The sequence below is a fragment of the Anomaloglossus baeobatrachus genome, chromosome 10 (genome assembly GCF_048569485.1).
Source record: "Anomaloglossus baeobatrachus isolate aAnoBae1 chromosome 10, aAnoBae1.hap1, whole genome shotgun sequence".
Taxonomy (NCBI): domain Eukaryota; kingdom Metazoa; phylum Chordata; class Amphibia; order Anura; family Aromobatidae; genus Anomaloglossus; species Anomaloglossus baeobatrachus.
This window is the reverse complement of record NC_134362.1, coordinates 25,655,247-25,673,043: the sequence shown is the minus strand read 5'-3', so window position 1 is coordinate 25,673,043 and position 17,797 is coordinate 25,655,247. Positions and strand designations below refer to the sequence as shown.

The 17,797-nt window shown below is 47.4% G+C and overlaps 1 protein-coding gene across 1 annotated transcript in view; it reads right to left on the bottom strand.

Annotated features, from left to right (window-relative positions):
* SLC67A1 (solute carrier family 67 member 1) overlaps nt 1-17,797 on the bottom strand; it is a 76,008-nt gene that overhangs the window by 46,483 nt on the left and 11,728 nt on the right. Inside the window, exon 4 of the mRNA XM_075325469.1 lies at nt 7,913-8,045. Coding sequence (XP_075181584.1) covers nt 7,913-8,045 — 133 coding nt within the window. The remainder of the gene's footprint in view (nt 1-7,912; nt 8,046-17,797) is intronic.

Below are 17,797 nucleotides of genomic sequence, written 5' to 3'. Positions count from 1 at the left end.
GTTTATGCAAAATCTTCCGGAAAAATGCTCAAATCCGCTCATCACTAGTTACCAGTACTGAGCACCTGAGCATGGTAGTGCCCGCTCATCACTAGTTACCAGTACTGAGCACCCGAGCATGGTAGTGCCCGCTCATCACTAGTTACCAGTACTGAGCACCCAAGCATGGTAGTGCCCGCTCATCACTAGTTACCAGTACCGAGCACCTGAGCATGGTAGTGCCCGCTCATCACTAGTTACCAGTACCGAGCACCCGAGCATGGTAGTGCCCGCTCATCACTAGTTACCAGTACCAAGCACCTGAGCATGGTAGTGCCCTCTCATCACTAGTTACCAGTACTGAGCACCTGAGCATGGTAGTGCCCGCTCATCACTAGTTACCAGTACTGAGCACCCGAGCATGGTAGTGCCCGCTCATCACTAGTTACCAGTACTGAGCACCTGAGCATGGTAGTGCCCGCTCATCACTAGTTACCAGTACCAAGCACCTGAGCATGGTAGTGCCCGCTCATCACTAGTTACCAGTACTGAGCACCCGAGCATGGTAGTGCCTGCTCATCACTAGTTACCAGTACCAAGCACCTGAGCATGGTAGTGCCCGCTCATCACTAGTTACCAGTACTGAGCACCCCCGAGCATGATAGTACCCGCTCATCACTAGTTACCAGTACTGAGCACCCGAGCATGGTAGTGCCCGCTCATCACTAGTTACCAGTACTGAGCACCCGAGCATGGTAGTGCCCACTCATCACTAGTTACCAGTACTGAGCACCCGAGCATGATAGTGCTCGCTCATCACTAGTTACCAGTACAGAGCACCCGAGCATGGTAGTGCCCACTCATCACTAGTTACCAGTACAGAGCACCCGAGCATGGTAGTGCCCACTCATCACTAGTTACCAGTACAGAGCACCCGAGCATGGTAGTGCCCACTCATCACTAGTTACCAGTACAGAGCACCTGAGCATGGTAGTGCCCACTCATCACTAGTTACCAGTACAGAGCACCCGAGCATGGTAGTGCCCACTCATCACTAGTTACCAGTACTGAGCACCCGAGCATGGTAGTGCCCGCTCATCACTAGTTACCAGTACTGAGCACCTGAGCATGGTAGTTCCCGCTCATCACTAGTTACCAGTACTGAGCACCCGAGCATGGTAGTGCCCGCTCATCACTAGTTAAGAGTACTGAGCACCCGAGCATGGTAGTGCCCGCTCATTACTAGTTACAAGTACTGAGCACCTGAGCATGGTAGTGCCCGCTCATCACTAGTTACCAGTACTGAGCACCCGAGCATGGTAGTGCCTGCTCATCACTAGTTACCAGTACCAAGCACCTGAGCATGGTAGTGCCCGCTCATCACTAGTTACCAGTACTGAGCACCCCCGAGCATGGTAGTGCCCGCTCATCACTAGTTACCAGTACTGAGCACCCGAGCATGGTAGTGCCCGCTCATCACTAGTTACCAGTACTGAGCACCTGAGCATGGTAGTGCCCGCTCATCACTAGTTACCAGTACTGAGCACCTGAGCATGGTAGTGCCCGCTCATCACTAGTTACCAGTACTGAGCATCCGAGCATGGTAGTGCCCACTCATCACTAGATACCAGTACTGAGCACCCGAGCATGGTAGTGCCCACTCATCACTAGATACCAGTACTGAGCACCCGAGCATGGTAGTACCCGCTCATCACTAGATACCAGTACTGAGCACCCGAGCATGGTAGTGCCCGCTCATCACTAGTTACCAGTACTGATCACCCGAGCATGATAGTGCCCGCTCATCACTAGTTACCAGTACCGAGCACCCGAGCATGGTAGTGCCCGCTCATCACTAGTTACAAGTACTGAGCACCTGAGCATGATAGTGCCCACTCATCACTAGTTACCAGTACTGAGCACCTGAGCATGGTAGTGCTCGCTCATCACTAGTTACCAGTACTGAGCACCCGAGCATGGTAGTGCCCGCTCATCACTAGTTACCAGTACTGAGCACCTGAGCATGGTAGTGCCCGCTCATCACTAGTTACCAGTACTGAGCATCCGAGCATGGTAGTGCCCACTCATCACTAGATACCAGTACTGAGCACCCGAGCATGGTAGTGCCCACTCATCACTAGATACCAGTACTGAGCACCCGAGCATGGTAGTACCCGCTCATCACTAGATACCAGTACTGAGCACCCGAGCATGGTAGTGCTCGCTCATCACTAGTTACCAGTACAGAGCACCCGAGCATGGTAGTGCCCACTCATCACTAGTTACCAGTACAGAGCACCCGAGCATGGTAGTGCCCACTCATCACTAGATACCAGTACTGAGCACCCGAGCATGGTAGTACCCGCTCATCACTAGTTACCAGTACTGAGCACCCGAGCATGATAGTGCTCGCTCATCACTAGTTACCAGTACAGAGCACCCGAGCATGGTAGTGCCCACTCATCACTAGTTACCAGTACAGAGCACCCGAGCATGGTAGTGCCCACTCATCACTAGTTACCAGTACAGAGCACCCGAGCATGGTAGTGCCCACTCATCACTAGTTACCAGTACTGAGCACCCGAGCATGGTAGTGCCCGCTCATCACTAGTTACCAGTACTGAGCACCTGAGCATGGTAGTTCCCGCTCATCACTAGTTACCAGTACTGAGCACCCGAGCATGGTAGTGCCCGCTCATTACTAGTTACAAGTACTGAGCACCTGAGCATGGTAGTGCCCACTCATCACTAGTTAAGAGTACTGAGCACCCGAGCATGGTAGTGCCCGCTCATCACTAGTTACAAGTACTGAGCACCCTAGCATGGTAGTGCCCGCTCATCACTAGTTACCAGTACTGAGCACCCGAGCATGGTAGTTCCCGCTCATCACTAGTTACCAGTACTGAGCACCCCTGAGCATGGTAGTGCCCGCTCATCACTAGTTACCAGTACTGAGCACCCGAGCATGGTAGTGCCCGCTCATCACTAGTTACCAGTACTGAGCACCTGAGCATGGTAGTGCCCGCTCATCACTAGTTACCAGTACTGAGCACCTGAGCATGGTAGTGCCCGCTCATCACTAGTTACCAGTACTGAGCATCCGAGCATGGTAGTGCCCACTCATCACTAGATACCAGTACTGAGCACCCGAGCATGGTAGTGCCCACTCATCACTAGATACCAGTACTGAGCACCCGAGCATGGTAGTACCCGCTCATCACTAGATACCAGTACTGAGCACCCGAGCATGGTAGTGCCCGCTCATCACTAGTTACCAGTACTGAGCACCCGAGCATGGTAGTGCCCACTCATCACTAGTTACCAGTACTGAGCACCCGAGCATGATAGTGCTCGCTCATCACTAGTTACCAGTACAGAGCACCCGAGCATGGTAGTGCCCACTCATCACTAGTTACCAGTACAGAGCACCCGAGCATGGTAGTGCCCACTCATCACTAGTTACCAGTACAGAGCACCCGAGCATGGTAGTGCCCACTCATCACTAGTTACCAGTACTGAGCACCCGAGCATGGTAGTGCCCGCTCATCACTAGTTACCAGTACTGAGCACCTGAGCATGGTAGTTCCCGCTCATCACTAGTTACCAGTACTGAGCACCCGAGCATGGTAGTGCCCGCTCATCACTAGTTACCAGTACTGAGCACCTGAGCATGGTAGTGCCCGCTCATCACTAGTTACCAGTACTGAGCACCTGAGCATGGTAGTGCCCGCTCATCACTAGTTACCAGTACTGAGCATCCGAGCATGGTAGTGCCCACTCATCACTAGATACCAGTACTGAGCACCCGAGCATGGTAGTGCCCACTCATCACTAGATACCAGTACTGAGCACCCGAGCATGGTAGTACCCGCTCATCACTAGATACCAGTACTGAGCACCCGAGCATGGTAGTGCCCGCTCATCACTAGTTACCAGTACTGAGCACCCGAGCATGGTAGTGCCCACTCATCACTAGTTACCAGTACTGAGCACCTGAGCATGGTAGTGCCCGCTCATCACTAGTTAAGAGTACTGAGCACCCGAGCATGGTAGTGCCCGCTCATCACTAGTTACAAGTACTGAGCACCCTAGCATGGTAGTGCCCGCTCATCACTAGTTACCAGTACTGAGCACCTGAGCATGGTAGTTCCCGCTCATCACTAGTTACGAGTACTGAGCACCCGAGCATGGTAGTGCCCGCTCATCACTAGTTACGAGTACTGAGCACCCGAGCATGGTAGTGCCCGCTCATCATTAGTTACCAGTACCGAGCACCCGAGCATGATAGTGCTCGCTCATCACTAGTTACCAGTACTGAGCACCCGAGCATGGTAGTGCCCGCTCATCACTAGTTACGAGTACTGAGCACCCGAGCATGGTAGTGCCCGCTCATCACTAGTTACCAGTACCGAGCACCCGAGCATGATAGTGCCCGCTCATCACTAGTTACCAGTACCGAGCACCCGAGCATGGTAGTGCCCGCTCATCACTAGTTACAAGTACTGAGCACCTGAGCATGATAGTGCCCACTCATCACTAGTTACCAGTACTGAGCACCTGAGCATGGTAGTGCTCGCTCATCACTAGTTACCAGTACTGAGCACCCGAGCATGGTAGTGCCCGCTCATCACTAGTTACGAGTACTGAGCACCTGAGCATGGTAGTGCCCGCTCATCACTAGTTACGAGTACTGAGCACCCGAGCATGGTAGTGCCCACTCATCACTATTCATTATACAGTGATTTATACCCGCTGCCACCTCAGCTGCAGATGCCCCCCAAAATATAACTTATTTTGTTTAAATAAACGTAGCTTTGGTCTCCAAGTATTAAGTCAACAAATAACAGATATTGTGAAATAGAAATGTCAAGATACAAATACAGAAGAAAAAACTGTTCCAGCCGTTATAAGAATGTGAGAAATGTTTGCAATGTGCGTTTCCAGGTGAGGACAATAAACAGACCCTCGTGTCCCCAGGAGGAAGTGACAAGGTGACAGAGCGGAGTCACCGACAGGTGAGGCACCAGCAACACTGTGCAGGCAAGCGGGCGAGGGCCCTTTAAGAGAAGCCATGGTGTCTAGAGGATAGTGCAAGGAGCAGGAGAGCTGGAGTTGTCGTGCCAGTGTTCAAGGCACAAAGAGGTGCAACGCCGATATATGTACAGATTATATACGTTCCCCAGGACTTGTGACTGGCTGTTTATGGCAGTCTGTATCTACAAAGTAGCAAAGGCACACTACCATTGCAGACCCCGAGTGTAATAAAGGTTGTTCCAGTCGCTGACAGCAAGCAGAGGTCTTGAAAACTGTGAATAACATCTCACTATATAATGATCGTGGAATCAGAACTTGTTATTCTCTTATTGTAGGGAATATACTCGCTACAGAGATGAGCGACAACCGATATGGCTGCTGTGAAGTATCAAAAAAGGGGGGTTTTCACCAAAGTTTTCCAGAAACCTGAACAAATGAATGTCACATTGTCAGACCCTTTCCTTGAAGCCACCACTAGAGGGAGCTCTCTGCATACAGATTCTTCCAGCCCCCATTGAATTCTATATTAGCTGCGCATATCCAGTGGCAAAACAATTGCGGTTGCAGGGATCGCAACCGCGATCGGGCTTGGCGGTGGAGGGGGCCCGCCGGCCCCAGACGCTGCTTCAGCTGAATGTGTGTTGGAGACTGCACATCCAGCTGAAATACACTGCGGTGCAGAGACCCGTCGGATCCCTGTACTGTGATACACGCTGCCGGTAAAACAAAAGTCGACAGGTTTAATCTGTGTCCCAGTGACTCAGGGCGGTGTATGGCAATGATGTCATGCGTTGCAATAGCACCAACACAAATGAAAGCTGCCGGCCACTGCGCACTGGCTACACAGCATGACGCTGTGCGACATGGGAGGGTGAGTACAATGTTGTTCTTTTTTGCATTAGACAGAACGGAGACATATATACCAGGAGGGGGACATATATATTAGGAGAGGTACAGTAGATAGCAAGAGGGGCCCAGCTGGGGGACAGTATACACTAGGTGGGCCCCAGGAGGGGGACAGTAGGTACCAGGAGGGTGATAGTATGCACCAGAATGACCAGAGGAGGAGGACAGTAGATACCAGGAGGGGACAGTATAAACTTGGAGGGGGACAGTATACACCAGAAGGGGACAGTAGGTACCAGGAAGGAGACAGTATATACCAGGAGGGGGATAGGTTGGGGACAGTATATATCAGGAGGGGCCCAGCAGGAAGACAGTATACACCAGGGGAGCCCCAGGAGGCAAACAGTAAGTACCAGGAGGGGGACAGTATACACCAGGAGGGCCCCAGAAGGGGAACAGTAGATACCATGGGTGGAACAGAATATACCAGGAGGACAGTAGATATCAGGAGGGGCCCAGCAGGGGACAGAATAAACCAGGGAGCCCCAGGAGGGGGACAGTAGATACCACGGGTGGAACAGTATATACCAGAAGGACAGTAGATATCAGGAGGGGCCCAGCAGGGGACAGAATAAACCAGGAAGCCCCAGGAGGGGGACATTAGGTACCAGGAGGGGGACAGTAGATAGCAGGAGGGGGACAGTACATACCAGGAGGGGGACAATACATACCAGGAGGGGCCCAGGATGGGGACATTCTTACCAGGACGGGGTTATATATACACCAGGATGTGGGCTGGCTAGAATGGGCAACATATACACTAGGAAGGGGGACATATATGTGAGGATGAGGGACGTACTTACCAGGATGGGGGACATTACTACATAATGGGGGGGCAACTCGTTTGTCTTTATATGATTTTAGAATGATAAATGTATACATACATCTCACCAACATGGAGGGGCAGGTCCAAATTTGGCACCAGGGCCCATAGAAATCTAGTTACGCCACTGCATATATCCATATACTTCTATAAATTATATATACAGTGACAGTATACTCTTGGGGTGCCATGCTGTATCAGTTTAACTGGCCATTTTCATGAATGCTTCCATCCTTCCTATATAAAGCTGCAGCGCTGATGTCTGTGTCACCTTTATATACAATTAGGAGCTGACGCTTTGATCAAACAGATTTAATCAAATCTCGTCACCAGATTTTTAGTGAGTAAAACGGTCTAAATATCTGATGACAGATTCGCTTTCTCAAAGGCCAGAACTAGTTGATGAACCTCTGATGACCTCTAGTGGTCACATCAGTAACGGTTTTAGTGCAATAATTGATGTGACCACTGGGGGTCAGTATAGAGTCTCATAAACTGGAATTCCTATCTAATTAATAATATAAAGAGCTTGGTTGGATTTACATTGGTTGAAAGTTGTAATTGGGGTCTCCCAAAGTATCGGAGGCATTTAAAGGGAACTATACATCCAATTATTTTTCAGAATAAGGTGCATGTGAGTAATTATGTGTCTTCCTCTGGTCATTCCCTCACTCATCCTCTCCATAGTGTTTAATGGGAGCTGTAACCTCTGTGCAAAGGTCTGTGATTGTTGAGTGCAGGAAGCAAAAGGAAGGGAAGAAATGGCTCATAAGTGGAGAAAGATACAATTTTTTCTGATAAGATATATAACATAATTTCTTATAATCGCTTGTACTTTTCATTTATGCAAAGTTTGCTGAAATTTATAGTCCCACTTTAAATGGGATTTGTATAAAGATAAGTTCAGTAACTTTCTAATGTATGTTATATTTCAATCTGTCTCCATTTTTAAAGTTCCCTGCTTGATATCAATGAATGGGAGCCGTCTTCTTTATGTCCAGAGGCTGAAAACATACACATGGCTTAATTCTGCTCACAGCTGAGGGTTTGCTGCAGTTGCATCCAGTACCGTCAATCCTTTATGAGCAGAAAATAGCAGCAGTATAAATCTCTTTCCTATTGTAATAATCTGTTACAATGTATTAGATATTAAAAATTAATAGTGCTCACCCAAATCTCGTAGCTAGGAATCCCCCCAGTGAGGATCCGACAATGATTCCTATTCCGAAGCAGAGGCCGAGCTTCCCCAGGGCTCCGGCGCGTTCCTCGGCCGTCGTCAGGTCGGTCACAATCATCTGGGCTCCTATTAAACATGAAAAAAAACATTACACCCACAATTTTATAACAGTATGGCATAAAAAAAGACCAAAAGACCAAAGTGGGATTTTTTTTTTCTTAAAGGGATATTCAAGATTCAGGAAATAAAGACATTTTTTGTAGAATTAAAAGTAAAAATTTGGATTATATATTAATTCTCAATGTTTCTCCGAGTTTTCAATATATTTTGCTGTTCAATGGAAACTTTAAAAACTGTCCTGGTCATTATTTTTTTTCTTCTACAGGATGAAAACTCATGGTATAATGTCTCCATCTAGTGGACAAAACTGATATTGCACTTCAGGATTTTTTTTAAATTTGTTTATTATTATTTTTTAATTTTTTTTTTAATGAAATGCATTTAGTTGAGGATAAAAAAAATAATTTTGAAACCTGGCAGTGGTAAAACAACCTTCTTTGGTACTCAGGGCAATGACTTAAAAATGCATCCCCCTCCCCCATATAGTTTACACTGGTGATTTTGGTGATCTTTAGACTAGGTGTAAACCCATGCTAACGTGCAGATTACTGCTTGAAAACGAGGGCATTATATTCACAGTTGTGAATTTGCAGGTAAAACAACTGTTTCCTTACAAAATTAAATGGAAAACCAGGGTGCGGCATCACCGCTGCACGGGAACGCAACAATACACTCCCCGACTATTGGGATCACTTCTTCAAATTATCATCCAGTGTTAAAGCGCACCAATGACCAGGATTTTCCTATATAACCTAAAGCCAGTGCTCTATTGGCACTATCAGGCTGACTCTATACATACCTTTAGTTGTCAGCTCAGATGTTTAGGTTTTGAAACACAAGCAAGTAAAGTTTGTAAAATGAGCAGCTTTTTGAATGACAGCAGCTGCCGATCAGTTGATATCTGGGGTGGGTATTCATAGTGATTCCCGCCCCCTTGCCTCTTGTCCCTCCCACTGTTATTTTATGCTAATTCTGTTATAGAATCGTTTTACTAAGTGACTAGAAGGACCTGTGCTGATGTCATACCCATGTGACTAGAAGGGGCGTGACCTCAGTCAACATAGCTGATACCAGGAAGCAACATTATTTTTCTGTTGGCTGAGGCCCCGCGCCTTCTAGTCACATGGGTTTGACATCAGCACAGGTCCTTCTAGTCACTTAGTAAAATGATTCCATAATAGAATTAGCATAAATAACAGATTAGGGGAGGAACAAGAGGCAGGGGGTGGGAATCACTATGAATACCGACCACAGCTATCAGCTGCTGCCAATCAAAAAGCTGCTCATTTTACAAACTTTACTTGCTTGCGTTTCAAAATCTTTACATCCGATCTCACAACTTAAGATATGTACAGAATCAGCCTGATAGTGCCAGTATAGCATTGTATGTATAGAATCAACCTGATAGTGCCAGTATAGCACTGTATGTATAGAATCAGCCTGATAGTGCCAGTATAGCACTGTATGTATAGAATCATCCTGATAGTGCCAGTATAACACTGTATGTATAGAATCAGCCTTATAGTGCCAGTATAGCACTGTATGTATAGAATCAGCCTGATAGTGCCAGTATAGCGCTGTATGTATAGAATCAGCCTGATAGTGCCAGTATAGCACTGTATGTAGATAATCAGCCTGATAGTGCCAGTATAGGACTATATGTACAGAATCAGCCTGATAGTGCCAGTATAGGACTGTATGTACAGAATCAGCCTGATAGTGCCAGTATAGCACTGTATGTATAGAATCAGCATGATAGTGCCAGTATAGCACTGTATGTATAGAATCAGCATTATAGTGCCAGTATAGTACTGTATGTATAGAATCAGCCTGATAGTGCCAGTATAGCACTGTATGTATCGAATCAACCTGATAGTGCCAGTATAGCACTGTATGTATAGAATCAGCATGATAGTGCCAGTATAGCGCTGTATGTATAGAATCAGTCTGATAGTGCCAGTATAGCACTGTATGTATAGAATCAGCCTGATAGTGCCAGTATAGCACTGTATGTATAGAATCAGCCTGATAGTGCCAGAATAGCGCTGTATGTAAAGAATCAGCCTGATAGTGCCAGTATAGCACTGTATGTATAGAATCAGCCTGATAGTGCCAGTATAGCACTGTATGTATAGAATCAGCCTGATAGTGCCAGTATAGCACTGTATGTATAGAATCAGCCTGATAGTGCCAGTATAGCACTGTATGTATAGAATCAGCCTGATAGTGCCAGTATAGCACTGTATGCATAGAATCAGCCTGATAGCGCCAGTATAGCACTGTATGTATAGAATCAGCATGATAGTGTTAGTGTAGCACTGGTTTTAGGTTATATAGGAAAATCCTGGTGATTGGTGCGCTTTAAGTTATCGTCCAGCTGTATACAATCCCTGAACAAATGCATATACTGCACACGTTGCATACTTATATACACACGCCAGACACTTGTAACACTCGCTCAACACAGAGGACATGCCTATACTCTCCACATACAACACGTGACACTTATTGCCCTGGTCTGCAGAAAGAGGAAGGAGCCACAATATGTGGAAGAACAGACATCAGCCATAGAGAAGTGATTTTTTTTTTGGGGGGGGGGGGGGGGGGGGTAGACACTACTCTAGTGCAGCTCAGTCCCTTACATCTGTGCTCCTCCTGCACCTGCATCAATGGCAGAACATAAATGGTTAAAGGCGGCTCCTGTGCAAGTGCAAGGGTCAAAAGAAAAAAGTTTGGGCCCGTTTCATATGTAACTTTTTACCTTGTCTTTTTATTCTATGTATTAATAAAGTTTATACATTTTGAATTGGCTATATATTTTTTTCTATGGGTTATACCCATTGACAATTAGTCCGTTCTCTCCGCGTCTTGTCTGTTTTTTCCCCAGGACAGCACTTAGTTGTGTGAATTTGGTTTAAAGGAAACTAAATAATAATGTTGTAGATTTTATATATTTTTGCTTTAGGACAAAGAATGAAATAATGTTACAAATTGAGCTTTCGAGAATATTTGGGTCTCTTCATTCCTTCTGGAGCCACCGCATATATTTACTGATACTTTGCAATTCTTTAAGGCCTCTTTCACATCTACGTATTACCGGTATGTATGGCAGCCACTTTTTTCATGGATATGACACGTACCCATTGGGCTGCTCATGGACTGTAATCCACAAGGAGATATGTTTTGTTTCCAGCAGAATGGATGACAAAGGTCAATACACGTCTATGGGTCCGGAACTGGATTGAGACCCTTAAACTGTCCCTCAACCCAGAGGTACACTCAATGGTTGTGAGGTCTGGGCCCCCAGCGTGTCCCTATCTCCTGTCCAAAACCCTGATGTAACACCCTCCACGCCCACCACCCAAGGTTCGGGCAAGAACAGTAGTCACAAAACTCCGCCGACAAACAACATAGACAGGGGGGACAACAGAAGTCACGCACCCCCCAAAAAAACAACACGGGGACTACAAGAAGGTGTATATGGTAAATATATATATGTAAATATATGTATATATAATGTATATATAATATATGTAAATAAGGTAAGGGGAAAGTAACTAAACAACAGGGTACATCCACACCAAACTGAAGGCGGCAGCAGGAAACAACACCTTCCCACTCAAGACCAAGCTCCAGAATGAAATCTGAATAACCGGCGCCCTCTGCTGGGAGCAGAGGGTATTTATCCAGATTGGGAGTGGTCCAAAACTGGAAACACCTGAGCAAGGATAATGATTTTTTTAAAAAAAAAATGAACACAAAGATGGGTGATAAATGTAAAAATGGATGATGAAAACGGAAAGTGCCAAACGTACGTGTTTTATACGGACATGTGAAGGGGCCTTACATAGGAAACTGTATTTGCTCCTGTACATCTTTAATGACTGCTGATGTATAAAAACAGATGGATGACAAATGAAAAATATCGTCCGATGAAGCGTGAATGATTTTTTTACCCTCGTGTGAACCTGACCTTAGGGCTCATTCAGACATCAGCGAAGTTCACGTACAAAAAAATCAGTCCTAGATTTGGTCAGTGTCAGATTTTACCACCAGAATTTACTCAGGATATCATCAGTTTTTGGCCTTGGTTCCATTTGCGTTTTGCACGGATGAGTGCACTCCGATAAAACAGCGAGTCTGCACTCGCACCAGTACAAAACTATGGGGCAGTGTCCATCTGCAATTGATTTTTCATGCCATAGCGGCATGCTGCATTTGGCAGCGATTCTCGGCTCACGCACCCCCATACAAGTCTATGGGTGCGTGTGAAACATTGCGCTGCACTCATATGTCATCCGAGTGCAGTGCAATGTACGCAGAGACAGACAGCAAAGGAGATGGAAAGAAAGTGCTTTCTCCCTCTTCTCTGCAAAATCACATCACAATCGCATGACCCTCTGCTCACACACCCCCATACAAGTCTATGGGAGCATGTGAAACATTGCACTGCACCCACATGTCATCCGACCGCAGAGACAGGCAGCGGAGGAGAAGGAGAAAGTGCTCCCTCCCTTTTTTTCTGTAGCTGTGCAATCGCAAGATCATATCACAGGCGCATGACCCTCGGCTGAAGCTCACAGCAGTGGGTCATTAGCATATCGCTTCCAATGCTCTCGCATTGGAAGGACTGCGCAGGTGGAACTGAGGCCTTTATCGGATCAGAAGCAACAAGAAAGAAAGCTTTCTCCACCTTTTCCTATCAGTCTGTGAAAAATAGAGAGCACATGCGTGACATCTGAGCAGGGGAGTAACGATCGTGGTCATGAACACAACCGGGTCCATGCCGAGGACCCCAACTGGATGTGGTGTATTGCGGTGCAGAGACCCATCGGATTCCTGAGCTGCAATACACACTGTCAGCCAATCAGAGGCCAATTTTCAGATCCAAATTTTTCATTGGGGCCTATCGGACTCTAGTTACCCCACTGCGGTCCGATTTCTTCACTTGAATTTTAATCGGACACTCAGATCAATATCGCAAATGTCCCTGCAATTTTGCAAGGAACGATAACGATCATGGATGTTAACGGCCCCCACGCTGCAGAATGGTGCACTAAATCTCTCAGCCACGGCAAAGCTGCACCGAGGTCCCTAATGTTGGAATCAGACCAGACTAGAGGCAACAATGATTACAAGAAGGGAACAGCTTTATAGGGCACATCCCCTATATAACCATGGGCTTACGCAATGATTTGGAAGTGACAGACTCTACGGGGAAACCCAACTTCTGCCATCTCATGGTTATTATACAGAAGCATTTATAAGATGTTTTCACAGAAATGTCTTTAATCGCACCAATCTCCAGGATTTTCCTATATAACCTAAAGCCAGTGCTATACTGGCGCTATCAGGCTGATTCTATACATACAGTGCTATACTGGCACTATCAGGCTGATTCTATACATACAGTGCTATACTGGCGCTATCAGGCTGATTCTATACATACAGTGCTATACTGGCGCTATCAGGCGGATTCTATACATACAGTGGTATACTGGCACTATCAGGCGGATTCTATGCATACAGTGCTATACTGGCACTATCAGGCTGATTCTATACATACAGTGCTATACTGGCGCTATCAGGCTGATTCTATACATACTGTGCTATACTGGCGCTATCAGGCTGATTCTATACATACAGTGCTATACTGGCGCTATCAGGCTGATTCTATACATACAGTGCTATACTGGCACTATCAGGCTGATTCTATACATACAGTGCTATACTGGCACTATCAGGCGGATTCTATACATACAGCGCTATACTGGCGCTATCAGGCTGATTCTATACATACAGTGCTATACTGGCGCTATCATGCTGATTCTATACATACAGTGCTATACTGGCGCTATCATGCTGATTCTATACATACAGTGCTATACTGGCGCTATCAGGCTGATTCTATACATACAGTGCTATACTGGCACTATCAGGCTGATTCTATACATACAGTGCTATACTGGCACTATCAGGCGGATTCTATACATACAGTGCTATACTGGCGCTATCATGCTGATTCTATACATACAGTGCTATACTGGCGCTATCAGGCTGATTCTATACATACAGTGCTATACTGGCGCTATCATGCTGATTCTATACATACAGTGCTATACTGGCACTATCAGGCTGATTCTATACATACAGTGCTATACTGGCACTATCAGGCTGATTCTATACATACAGCGCTATACTGGCACTATCAGGCTGATTCTATACATACGGTGCTATACTGGCACTATCGGGCTAATTCTATACATACAGTGCTATACTGGCACTATCAGGCTGAGTCTATACATACAGTGCTATACTGGCACTATCAAGCTGATTCTATACATACAGTGCTATACTGGCACTATCAGGCTGATTCTATACATACCTTTAGTTGTGAGATCGGATGTATAGGTTTTGAAACACAGGCAAGTAAAGTTTGCAGAATGAGCAGCTTTTTGAATGTTAGCAGCTGATAGCTGGGGGTGTGTATTCATAGTGATTCCTGCCCCCCTGCCTGTTGTTCCTCCCCCGATCTGTTATTTATACAAATTCTATTATAGAATCGTTTTACTAAGTGGCTAGAAGGACCTGTGCTGATGTCATACCCATGTGACCAGAAGAGACGGGGCCTCAGTCAACAGAAAAATAATGTTGCCTCCTGGTATCAGCTATGTTGGCTGAGGCCCCGCCCCTTCTGGTCACATGAGTATGACATCAGCACAGGTCCTTCTAGTCACCATGATTTATAGTCACAACCATTAGTAAAACACTTCTATAATTGAATTAGCATAAATAGTAGTGGGAATAACAATAGGCAGGGGGCGGGAATCACTATCAAGTCCCACCACAGCTATCAGCAGCTGCTGTCACTCAAGAAGCTGCTCATTTTACAAACTTTACTTGCTTGTGTTTCAAAACCTATACATCCGAGCTGACAACTAAGGGTATGTATAGAATCAGCCTGATAGTGCCAGTATAGCACTGTATGTATAGAATCAGCCTGATAGTGCCAGTATAGCACTGTATGTATAGAATCAGCCTGATAGTGCCAGTATAGCACTGTATGTATAGAATCAGCCTGATAGCGCCAGTATAGCACTGTATGTATAGAATCAGCCTGATAGTGCCAGTATAGCACTTGTAGCGGGGTGGGGGTCCCCCAGGACCACAAATACGCCGTGACTCAAATAGTCCGATCAAAACAGCTTTATTGTCCTCGCTGTACATGTAAATGGACCCGGAACACAGCCGGGTTATGCACCGTCCATACGGGTCCCCGTCACACAGGCACCCCTTGCCGTAGGAGACGGTCTTAAAAAGCCCCGTTCGGCTGTTCCAAGAGGGTCCACAAACCTATAATCGCTCCACGCAGGCCTGGAGCTTTTCCAGGCTTCCGGCTCTGCAGCTTACAGAGCAGACTCTATTACAAGATCATAGTGGGAGTTTTAACCACTTTCTTCTCTCTCTGGCACCTGGTAGCAGACACCTCTAGCTGAGGTTCCTTCTTGGCCCCAGGGCCCTCTGCAGACCCCTGGGTCTGTGTCTCCTCCAGGAGAGGTTCGGCCTTACAGCCCTCGTCTGGCTGCACTCACCTCAGACTTAATATCGGAGCCCTGTGCTCGGCCTCCACACAAGCTGCTCCATGCAGAGCTCTCGGCTCTGCTCTCACTCTCTCCCAGCACACACGCTGGAAGTCTAGAGCTAGTCTCTATCTAGACTGCCCTAGACACACCCCACCCAGGTTCTGAGACTGGATTGCTTTAACCCCTCGAGCCACACCCACAGGTGGAGGTCTGTGAATCTCAGCCCTGCAGAGCACCTTGTGATTGTTAAAGGGAACCTGACCCTTATGTGTAGCAAGAAGCCTTTGTGGACTACAAAGTCCCATAGCAACCTTTACCGTCTAGATATCGCAGATACCTTCTCCACTGTGACATATAGCGACCATTTACCACGTTGGTGGTCGCTACATCACATATCCCCCCCCTCTGTTCAAACTTGTAGGGTTGAACACTCGATACCCTACAGGGGCCCGGAGACAGGGCAACCGGGCCACAGTGCGCTAACAGGCAAGAGGGCCCTTCAGGACACCCTCGAGCTTCTGGTCTCGCCGGACCGTCCGTCACCAAACCCTGCGCAGGAAACCCACTACTCAGACACGGTTCCCGGCCAGACCCATCCCACCAAGGCTGTCGCCCAAGATCTGTGCCAGAGGGAGATCCTCCCCTAGGTGGCACCATCGTCCTGTCAGTCCCTGAGCTAACCTGACCACTAGGGCCCTCACTATCGAGGAGCCTCCGCGGGGAGATGATAGAAGAGATGCCATAACTAGGACGTCCGCCTGAGCCGTTCACAGATCTCTCTCGGGCTCTTCCACCCGGGCATCTTCGTTTGGGTCTTGGATAGCGCACTGTCTTGTCAGCGTCTTCGTCTAACGCTGCAGCCCTCCTTCCATTCAGTCCTTCAGATTGTGTCTCGCGGGATGGAGACCCTTCAGAACCCGTACTATAGCCTGATAAATATCCGGGTCCTCTGTGACCCCGGCTCACTTTATCAACAGGCTTTCTTTCGCCCTCTGAGGTAACCCGTTCATTGAGTGGGCTACCTTCCTCTTCGAGGCCATAACCCCTATATGGTCGCCATCCCGCACCAACTTGGCGGAGTTGGCTCGCAACGCTCTGTTTTTCTAAATTCAACTGGTTTACGTCTTCCAAGTATCCCAGGCGGTAGTCTAGGAGGACTCGCATATCGGCAACACACTCTGTCGTTCCCGCAATGGCACCGGGAACCATGCCGACTTCACAGGGTATCCTGGCTTTATTATGAATATCTATTCTTACTCTCGTCACGCCGGTCTTATCAACCATCTCCTGCATGGCTCTTCCATGTCGTCCAATAAGCCTCATGACCATCTCTTTGGGAACTTGAATGCTCTCTTCAACAAACTCCAATAACCGTTGAGCTGTCTTCACCGCTTCTTCAGTCTTTCCATAGATACGGAAGGTTCCGCTGTCTTTTTCGAAGTGTACAGCTGTAACCCCGGGAACCTCCCTGGCTTGCTTAACGTTATTTCTTAGCGCTCTCAATGCCAGCCCGATCAATGTTGTCTTCACAACCACCACCTCGTGAAACCCTGTGGTCAGCTGCGCCAAGCGTCTGGCGTCTGCATCCTTCCTGGCAGTAATATGCCACTTCGTACGAAGACACCGGAGGTGCATGTCCCTTAGGATGGCCACTCGCCTCTTTGTGACGTCACTAAAAGAGCACACCACCAACCGATTAGTCTCTGCGGCAAAGTACATTTTACAGGCCCCTACTGCCTTCTGGAATCTCTCATGCACCCTCTCACTGGCACAGGCTTCTCTTAAGTCTTCCGGCACGTCTATCCAGCACTTGAAGACTGGTTTGCTTCCTTCACTGTCAAGGACACTAGACTGTTCCTGAGGTCTCTTGTCTTCTTCCAAATTCTTGGTCTTACCCACTGAGTCAGTCAGGTTCTCAGCTCCTGATGAGACCTTACGTCCGATCTTCACCTCTTCCTCAGAGGCTCTTTCCATTTTTACCGCATCAGCCGTGTCTTGGGACTTCACTGCATTCCCTCCTACTTCCTCTTGGGTCTCTGCAGTGACACCCTCTGCCTTCTCTTGGGCATTTACAGCATCGTCCTCTACCGGGGTGTCACTCCCTTCAGCACGGTACTCTGTTCTTCTTAGAACCTTGACACCCTTTTCAACATTCAGCCCCTCAACACTGGGTAG